Source organism: Zingiber officinale, chromosome 9B (genome assembly GCF_018446385.1).
Source record: "Zingiber officinale cultivar Zhangliang chromosome 9B, Zo_v1.1, whole genome shotgun sequence".
In the NCBI taxonomy this organism is placed as follows: Eukaryota; Viridiplantae; Streptophyta; class Magnoliopsida; order Zingiberales; family Zingiberaceae; genus Zingiber; species Zingiber officinale.
The window spans coordinates 49,476,034-49,486,133 of record NC_056003.1 but is presented as its reverse complement, the minus strand read 5'-3'; the positions used below and the strand labels follow the sequence as shown (position 1 = coordinate 49,486,133).

Genomic DNA, 10,100 nt, shown 5'->3' with positions numbered 1-10,100 from the left:
GTCCCAACAAGTGGTATCAGAGCGAGGTCGCTCTTCGCCGGATTAACACCCGAGGGAGCACAAGCTAGAGATGGATCAACTCGGAGAAGACATCACCATTCCACCTTTCTATGACCGCGACGACTTCGTGTATTGGAAGGTAAGAATGAGGTATTTTCTTATGACTAACCTTGAAAATTGGAGTTGTGTTCAATTAGGTTTCAAGCCTCCAATGGATAAGGAAGGAAAACCACTCGAGAAGAAGAAGTGGACAAGGGAACAAATCCACCATTCCACAATCAACGATGAGGTAATAAAAGTATTTGAATTCTCATTACCTAATGACATTCTATGTAAGATAGGTGGATACAACATGCCAAGGAGTTGTGGAACAACATGGCTAAGTTCCATGAGGGGAACTCCACTTCAAGTCATGAAGAGGAGTCAAGTGAGCCAAGGAGTTCACTTCATGGAGGAATGGATTTAGAAGTTGAGGGCCACTTAACATCTAAAGAAGAAGAGGAGGAGAGTTCTTCTTCAAGTTCGGAGCAAGAAGAAGAAGCTTCTACCTCCGGAAGGGATGAAGGAGAGAGTCTTCATCCACCCTCAACCCTAGGTAACTCAAGCATTTCAATTTCAAATAAATTACATATAATGTGCTTTGAGTGTAGGGAGTATGGACATTACAAGAGTAAGTGTCCAAAGAGGGTTAGAAAGACTTCACCGGCGCCAAAGGTCAAGGAAGGCGGAGTCCCAACACGCAAGGGCAAGGAGCACGTGGTGTGCTTCCAATGCAAGCGAAGGGGACACTATAGGAGCCAATGTCCGAGGGGGAGGCAACCTCACAAGGACAAGAAACCAAGCACATCGATAGGGGGAGCTAAGGCAAACCCTAAGGTAACCTTTAAGGCTCATTATTGCAATTCTAATAAGACACATGTTAGTAGTTGTATTGCAATTGCTAATAATGATAAGCGTGTTAATTTTAGGAACCAATATACGTGCTTAGGTGCTAAACATGTTAGCCTAGGTAAGGACAATACTAGAAATGTCAACCCTAGGACTAACTCATCTAAGGCTAAGGAGAACCTAGGTAGAAATTCCAAAACAACTAGACATATGCCTAGGAATACCTCAAAGAAAAATGATAAATTAAAGCTTGAGGTATTAGAGAAAGAAAATCAAGTCTTGAGGTCAAGACTTGACTCTCTAGAAAAGGCTCTTAAGGATTTGACTCTAGGGTCTAGGGGTCAAAAACCCAAGTCCAAGGACAAGAAAGGTTTGGGTCACAAACCTAAGTCCCAAATGGTCAAGCCCACTTATCACAATGTTCCATTCGATTATGGAACAAAATCTAGGGCTAGGAAGACCATCACCAAGGTCACAAGGGGAGTCACCCCTAGAGTTGATCTTGATAAGTCCCAAATGACCAAGGCTTCAAAGCCTAGGAGGGTCATTCGGAGGGTTGCTAGGGAAGTCATCCCTAGTGAATACTTAGTGAACCCAATGAGCTCCAATAGGTATTGGGTTCCTAGGAGCGTGATTTCATCACGCTAGATGAGTTAGGGTGTGCCAACCTTACTTGAATAGGTAGTTAACCTAATCATGGCAAAATGTGGCACTTTAGGAATTTTCAAGGTGCAATCAAGCCTTGAAATGAAAGTGAAAATTATTCCTAAGGTGATTAGAATGTGCCAATCAAATTTGAGGAGTTGTCTAGAGTCAATCTAATTGGCACATAGTGATCTAAACATCTTTGGTATATGATTTGAGGTCTATCACACTTAGGAATTTATGGCAAAATGATCAAAATTATCAAAAATGGCAACTAAGGCTAGAATTAGGTATTTTCTATACCTTTATGTGCTATTTGCCATATATTGTTTGTCATATGCCATGTCATGACATCATATTTAATTTAGTATCATTTGAAATGTCAGGATAATGCTTAGGTTATTTATATGTCATGCCTTAGTTAGAGTTTCACACTTTATGCCATGACATCATGACATTGGCACATGTTATTATGTATGATATCATTTTATGACATGTCATCATTTCTTGCATTTATAATCAATGAAATTGATTTAAGGACTAAAACACAATTTGATATGGAGATCAAATTGTTGTTTAGAAGATGCATAAGAACTTAGCCTAAGATAACCTAAACCCATATCTCACATCAAAATTGACTTGGATGTGTTTGATACACCTTAGATGTGTGTGAGATATTAGGATGATGAGTTAGGATCAAGGTGCATAGTTCTTGTACCTAGATGAGCCTAATTCAAAATTGGGGATCATAGGGAAAGCTTGTGTACAAGTCATGTACATTTAGCCCTAAGATTGTGGTCCTAAATTAAATGGTTTAAAATCATTTTAAAATTGATTTGAAAAACCTTGATGAAGCTTTTCTAGTGATAGCATTCATCATTGAGCAAGTTGATACAAAGTTGAGTTAAACTTGAACTATTTCAAAGTTTTTCAAACTTTGTATCAAGATTTAAAAATGGAAGTTATTTTCATAGAAAACTATTTTTCCATGATAGTATATGTTATGAGGAATGTATCCTCAAAGTTTTATAATTTTTGGAATTTTCTGGAATTTTCTAGGAGTTTCTGAATTTCGGGAGGAAAATCAGAAATTCTGATATCAGACTTGTGGACCGATCAGAGAGGATTCTGATCGGTCCAGGAAAGAGTGGATCGGTCACTAGGACCGATCCAGGGGATGCTGGATCGGTCACTGGACCGATCCAGTGAAGGCTGATCGGTCTGGTGACCGATCAGAGCGTGCCAAATGCTGATTTTTCGACTGTTGACTGAAATTTCAGCTATGGGAGTTGGTATTTTGAAGGTTTGAAACTCTCCAAGACATTGTCGGTGCATTGGTCAAGGGGGAGTTGACCTTTAGGGGGAATTTTACCTATTAGTCAAGGGGAGTTGACTTTTAGGGGGAGTTTTTACTCCTAAAGACTTGAGTGATATGAGATTATCACTAAGTTAATTGTTGGACCTTAGTATCAAGGGGGAAATTAAGAGTTTTAATGAAAGGTATGAGACTTTCATTAGGAAGAAACTCTTGACCTTGATTCACTCTTTTTGATGTGTGTCAAAAAGGGGGAGAGTGTAGGTTTGAGGAGAATAGAGAATGTTCAGGGAAGAACATTGGAAAACCTAAGTTAGGTTATCGGGTTAACCTAACTTGATTATGGATTTGATTATGAGTTTTGTCAAACATCAAAAAGGGGGAGATTGTTGGTGCAACCTTAGGTCAAGGTTGACCTGGTTGACCAGACTCGAGTTGACTTGACTCGAGTTGTGTTTTGATGTTTGACGAGTTATGGTTGACAATGTTTGTCGTGAACAGAAAAGTTGTATCTTGATGTTTTACAAGGATACAAGCTTGGGAGATTGTGGGTGCGACCCGTGGTCAAGGTTGACCTGGTTGACCCGAGGTGAGTTGACCTGACTCGGAAAAGTCCAAGCAGGGAGCTTGGCATGGGAAATGTCCAAGCAGGGAGCTTGGCATGGGAAAAGTCCAAGCAGGGAGCTTGGCACGAGAAAAGTCCAAGTATGGAGACTTGGCACGGAGAAGTCCAAGTATGGAAGCTTGGCACATGGGAAGTCGGAGAGGGCTCGGTAGCTCGTTCTCCGGATTGTGGTCAGAGAGGGCTCGGGAGCTCGTTCTCTGGACCGGATGGAAGTCGGAGAGGGCTCGGTAGCTCGTTCTCCGAACTGTGGTCAGAGAGGGCTCGGTAGCTCGTTCTCTGGACCGGATGTGGAAAGTCCTGGTGAGTGAAGCCAGGCAGTTGTGAAAACCCTAGTGAGTGAAGCTAGGTGAAAGTCCTGGTGAGTGAAGCCAGGCAGTGGGAAAGTCCTGGTGAGTGAAGCCAGGCAGTTGGAAAGTCCTGGTGAGTGAAGCCGGGCAGATTGGAAATCCTGGTGAGTGAAGCCAGGTGAAAACCCTAGTGAGTGAAGCTAGGTGAAAGTCCTGGTGAGTGAAGCCGGGCAAGGGAAAATCCAGATGGATCAAGGGTGATCGGACATCTGGTGTTGAGAAGGTCAAGTAGGTCAAGGGAGTGACCGGATACTTGACACGAAGAGAAAAGTCCAAGTGGGTCAAAGGGATTGACCGGACACTTGGTGGGGAGTCTTAGCAGGTCAAGGGAGTGACCGGATGCTAAGCATGATGTACCAACAGGTCAAGGTTGATCGGATGTTGGTTTGGAAGGTTTGGGACTTGGTTTGGGCAAAAACCAAGCTCTTGATCGATCTGGGGACCGATCTAGTGATACGGCTGATCGGTCTGGTGACCGATCAGTAATCAAACAGAATGCTTCTGTGGAGTATCTGATCGGTCTGAAGACCGATCAGGAAGCAAACAGAAGAGAAGAAGGAGAAAGGCTGATCGGTCCAAGGGACCGATCAGACTCCTCCTGGACCGATCAGGACATAGCCTGATCGGTCCAGGCTTAGCCTGATCGGTCCCCAAGACCGATCAGGGGCAGTGTGGACCGATCAGGTTGGAGCTTGATCGGTCCAGGACTAGCCGTTGTGAGTGACAACGGCTAGGTTATTTCGGGCTTCTGTGTTCTGTTCTTTTTGCTTGCAGGTTCGCAGGTTGGTTCAGGATATAAGAAGAGATCGAGGGCTGCTGACTACCTCTCTTCTTCTTCCTCCTTGAGCTGTTGTTCTTCTGAAAGCTGTGCTTGAGCTTTGCTGAGCTCCGAAGCTTCGGGGGAGCTTCTTTGACTGAGTTGCTTGTTGGCATTTGTCCGTGAAGTTGGTGCTTCATCCGGGACTTCAGTCGACGAGAAGGCAAGCGAGTATTTGTACATTCATTGTGTATTTTGTTCTTGCTCTTCTTTGTATTTCCATATTGCTGTTGCAAGCTATTGTGGCGAGGTTTCTCCACCCACAAGGAATTTATATTAGCCGGTTCTCCGGGGACTCATCCACCGACGGATTGATAGGGCTCGTCCACCTTACGGACACGTCGATGAGTAGGAGTTTCATCTCCGAACCTCGTTACATCGTCGAGTTCGAGTTTGAGAATTTGGGGCGTCTATTCACACCCCCCCCTCTCTAGCCGCGATCATCGGTCCCAACACTTGGGAGGCACCCTCAAGCTACGGATAGGATTTTCAGGAGCTATAAAAAGGTCCATAGAGCTAGGAAATAACATAACAACTGTTGTAATCAATTTCCTAGTCTTTTCTGAGCTTTTCATAGATTGTAAGAGGTTTTTCCGCCTTCACGAAGGAGATATTTCTAGTGAAGCTTTGCAACCACCTTGAATTAACAACCACCTAAGTTGTAATCAAGTTAAACCTGCTAGTCTCTTTTAATTGTATTAGCTGTTCATTTAAGTTTATAATTATTGTGATAGTGCTACTAATCTTAGTTGGAAAAACAGAGAAAGATTTTATTTTTTTAATAGACGTTGCGTCCTCTTACCGGTCCCGCTGCGCTAACAGCTTTGATACCACTTGTTGGGATACTTCAGAGCTAGGGGGGGTGAATAGCTTTTTGAGTTTCATCGATAATGATGTTGCAGTGGATAAAACTCGACACAAAAGCTCCCCAATGCTAACAAGAGGATTTACTTGGTATCCACCTCAAGAAGAGGTGACTAATTCAATGATTCAACCATCACTCACACATCCACTAAGAACACACTCCTTCTTAGAAATACTTCAAAGGTGGAGAAACCTCGTACAAGACTCTCAATACAACAAGAGGAAGAAAGAAGAAAATACAAGGAAAATCTTACTTGATTTACACAAATAAAATCCTAGCTAGCTTCTTCTTCTTGTTTAGGAACGCCTCTTGACCTTGGAAGTGCAGCAACACTTGTCTCCAAGAAGCTTCAAAAACTAGCGAGCTTGGTGAAGAGAGTGAAGAAGAAAACCTATGAGCAATCTCTCAGAACAATGCACGCGAAATCTTTTTATCGGGCACACAATGGCTAGTTTTCCAATCGTAATCGATTACTCCAATCAATTATGCATGCCTGATCAACTAGCCTAATTGATTAGGTATGCTTCGATTCATGCAAGAACATATCATAAGCGATTAAGCTTCTCCGCTTAATCGCTTATCAAACTCTATGTGCATTCGTGAAATTCAGGCTTAATCGATTGCCGTAATCGATTAAGCATTCATAATCGATTGACCTAATCGATTACGAATCTTTCTGTACACTTCGGGAAACCTTCTTAATCAATGACCTTAATCGATTCAGCTTCGGTAATCGACTAACCTAGTCGATTACCAAACTCTAACTTCCAAATCTAAGTCTAGGGATCCTTTACCCAACATCCGGTCAACTGTGACCTGTTGTGACTCCTCATTACCTAGCATCCGGTCAACCTTAACCTGTTGGGACTTCTTCATCAATTGTCCGGTCAAATCGTTGACCTACTTAGACTTCCAATCACTAGGTGTCTGGTCAATCTTGACCCACCTGGATTTCTACTGCCTGGCTTCACTCACCAGAACTTCCTCACTGCCTAGCTTCACTCACTAGGCTTTTCACCTGGCTTCACTTATCAGGATATTTCTTCTGCCTAATTTTACTCACTAGGACTTTCCACCTGACTTCACTCACTAGGATTTTCCTTTTACCTAGCTTCGCTCACTAGGGCTTTCCACTCGACTTTACTCACCAGGATTTCCCTTTTACCTAACTTCACTCACTAGGACTTTCCAATCAAGTATCCAGTGAATATTGACCTACTTGACTCTTCTTGTCATTAAACTGGTCAATTCTAGACCATTGGGGAATTACACTAACAATCTCCCCAATCAGACAATTACAACTGTAATCTCCATACATTTTCAAATATCAAAACTCAAACATCAAGACTCATACTTGAGCAAACTCAAGCTTAGTCAAATTGGTCAACCTTGACCTAAGATAATTGCTCCAACACTAACACCATTAAAATCGAACTTCAAGGACATCTAAACATCCATGAATTTAAGGAACTAAATAAAGGATAATAAAATATAGAACATGTCTTAAACCTTTGCTACCAAGACCTCCCTCCTCCTCTCCTTTATCTGGAGCTTGATGACTGGTAAACATTGGTGAGGGTGAAAGCTCTAGAGGCGGCGATTTAGGAGGGTTAAGGAGATCCTTAATTTTCTTTTTCCTAAAACTCCCTATCCGAATATTATAAGAAGATTTATATATAAGATTGTGTCAACTCAATCCCAAAGAAAAATTGAAAGATTCCATAACAAACTAAAATTTTATGTATATTAATTTTTATATCAATTGTTCTATGGAAAAAATTAAGATTTATATCTCAAATTTATTATATACTATATATATGAAATAAATTTTTATACATGATAAAATTGTACATCTATGAGACATATAAATTTATACCTCCTAAGTCATATTTTATAAAAATTCAGATTTAATATATATATATTAAATCTCTTGCATAAAATTTATGTGTAGTAAATTTTATATAAATTTACGTCCATTAGTCATGTAATTTTTTATACCTACCAAATCGTATAAATTATTTTTATACATATAAATTTTATTCATATAAATTTTATATATATTAAAATTTAAACCTGTTAATTTTTTAATATATATAAAATTTTAAATCTTGGCTAAATTTTTAAACTAGAATTACCCTATGATAATTATATTAATTACTAGTTCTTTCGGTATTCATGAAACTAATTACGATCTTTTCTATTTAACCATTTAGATGAGAGGTCTGTTTTCTAAATTAATATTATTTTAATTAAATATTTTAACTAATAAATTAATATTATTTTAATTAAATATTTTAACTTATACAGGATGTTAATATGAATTACTTTTAGGCACTACAGCCTTAATCATAAATTAAATAATAATAATAATAAAAACTGTACACCTTTTAATCATCAATTAAATAGTAATAATAATACAAACTGCACATCCTACGGTAGTGCACCATGCATCAAAATGCTATATAATAATAATAATAATATAAACGGCACAAAGCAGTGCACCATGCATAAAAATCAATTTGGATCTTTTATCCCTAAATTTTTCTGTTCCCATATCCTCTTATCAATTAGATGGACCAAATTACATCTCAAAGATGCTTTATACATCACGAGAATATTATACACATCTTAAAGATATCATGATACCTTAAAATATGAAAAATGATATGTTCAAAGAAAAATAACTCAAGGAAAAACTAAGTCTTAATAATTCAGTTTTTTTTATAAAATTAAATCATAAAATATCTAATATCAACTAAAAAAAATAAAAATAGATATAAATCAAACCAAAATCTTTGCAAATTGATAAAAAACCACAAAAATAAATAAATAAAAACAGTCAATAAATTTTTTTTTAAGGAAGATGGATAATCAACCACATTTAATGTCTGTCTGCAAACAAGCGCACCATGAACAAAAACAGAGATCATGGCAGCTGAGGAATTAAAGCGGACAAGTTCAGCGAAAACCCAATGCTTCCCTGTCCCAGGAACCGGCCACAGGCCGCCGCCTCCGCTGCCGCTGCTGGCATCCCGAGGCAACTCAGCCCCGCGCCGGGGATCTCACTGCACTGCAGCGGCGGCCTCTGGAAGTCCTTACCGGCGATGCAGTTCCCGGCGAACTCAAACCCCACGCCCCTACTGAACTGCAGCCGGTTGCAGCCCGCGCTCAGCCCAGAGAAGAAGTTGAACGACACGGTTAGGTTGAGCAGCTCCTTGAGCCCGCACACGAGCTCTGGCAGGTCGCCAGAGAGCTGGTTGTGAGCTAGATTGAGCACCTCGATGTCGGCGAGGCAGGAGACGGAGCTCGGCACGTGGCCGGACAAGGAGTTGAAGCTCAGGTCGAGCACTTGGATGGCGCCGAGGAAGCCGACGGCGTCGGGGATGCAGCCAGTGAGGTCGTTGTTAAGGAGGAGGAGCTCCCTGACGCCGGAGTAGTTTATCATGTAGCTGCCGAAGGTGGGAGGAATGTCGCCGGAGAAGTGATTGTTGGCGAGGGTGATGACGGATGCAGTGGAGGCCCAGAGTGAGGCAGGGATGCGGCCTTGGAAGCGGTTGTCGTTGAGGAAGATGGCGTCGAGCGGCTTCTCGAAGACGTCGTCGGGGAGCTCGCCGGAGAAGGAGTTGAAGCGGAGGTCGAGGTAGAGGAGGTTGGGGATAAGGAGCGCCGCGGCAGGGAAGGTGCCGGAGAAGAGGTTGTTGCTGAGGTCGAGCTCGGTGAGGTAGTGGAGGTCGCTGAAGGAGTCGGGGACGGCGCCGGAGAAGCGGTTGCTGTTGAGATGGAGGATGGAGAGGTGGGTGAGGGAGGAAAGGACCGAGACGAGGGAGCCCTTGAGGTTAGCGTGGTTGAGGTCGATGGCTGAGACCACCGTGTCGGTGGCGGCGGTGGTTCCTCCATCTGGTGGTGGCGCAGAGCAGAAGATGCCTCTGTAGGAACAGAGGTTGGGGCCGACCCAGGAGGAGAGGATGCCAGAGGGGTCCTCTGTGATGGCTGACTTCCATGCTTGAAGAGCTGTGTACTCACTGGTGGTTGCGGTGGTGGTGGAGGAGGCGGAGGAGGAGGCGGTTGCGGCGGCGGTGGTGGTGGTAAACCATGTTCCGATGTTGACAGAAATGCCGGGATCAAGTGAAACAGAGGAAGTTAGGGAGAAGAAGAAGAAGAGGAAGAAGAAGGAGGAGAAGAAGGAGAAGGGAAGGAGGAGAGAGAGGAGGGACGATGTGGTTTGGGGCATGCTTGAGGAAGAAGGAGAGCAGTACAGTGTGATTGTTCAGGCTTGTGCTGGGATCTAATCTTGGACCTCCCTGTTTACTTTGATGTTTACTTGGATGCCTAGGAAAAAAAAGTAAAAAATTGTCTCCTATCCTGTTTACTTGGAAAGCCTTATCCTGTTTACTTGGAAGGCAGAAATAAAAATTATGTTTTTTTTTTGTCTTGTTTACTCCAATAAAGAAAATGATGAATTATATTATGTTCTCATGTTAGGATAGATGATCAACGGCTTTTTATACGGTCATATAGTAAAGTTTTCAAAATATTTAAATCATATATGTTAGTTTTAAAATAATCAAATTACGTATTCAATTTTATTTTTACCTTTG

At 41.7% G+C, this 10,100-nt stretch overlaps 1 protein-coding gene across 1 annotated transcript; it reads right to left on the bottom strand.

The window, feature by feature from the left end:
• Positions 1-8,324: 8,324 nt before the first annotated feature.
• Positions 8,325-9,793, bottom strand: LOC122025786 (leucine-rich repeat extensin-like protein 4). The gene has a single exon (XM_042584662.1). The coding sequence runs from the start codon at positions 9,731-9,733 to the stop codon at positions 8,429-8,431; it is 1,305 nt and encodes a 434-aa protein (XP_042440596.1). The 5' UTR covers positions 9,734-9,793; the 3' UTR covers positions 8,325-8,428.
• Between the last annotated feature and the right edge of the window lie 307 nt (positions 9,794-10,100).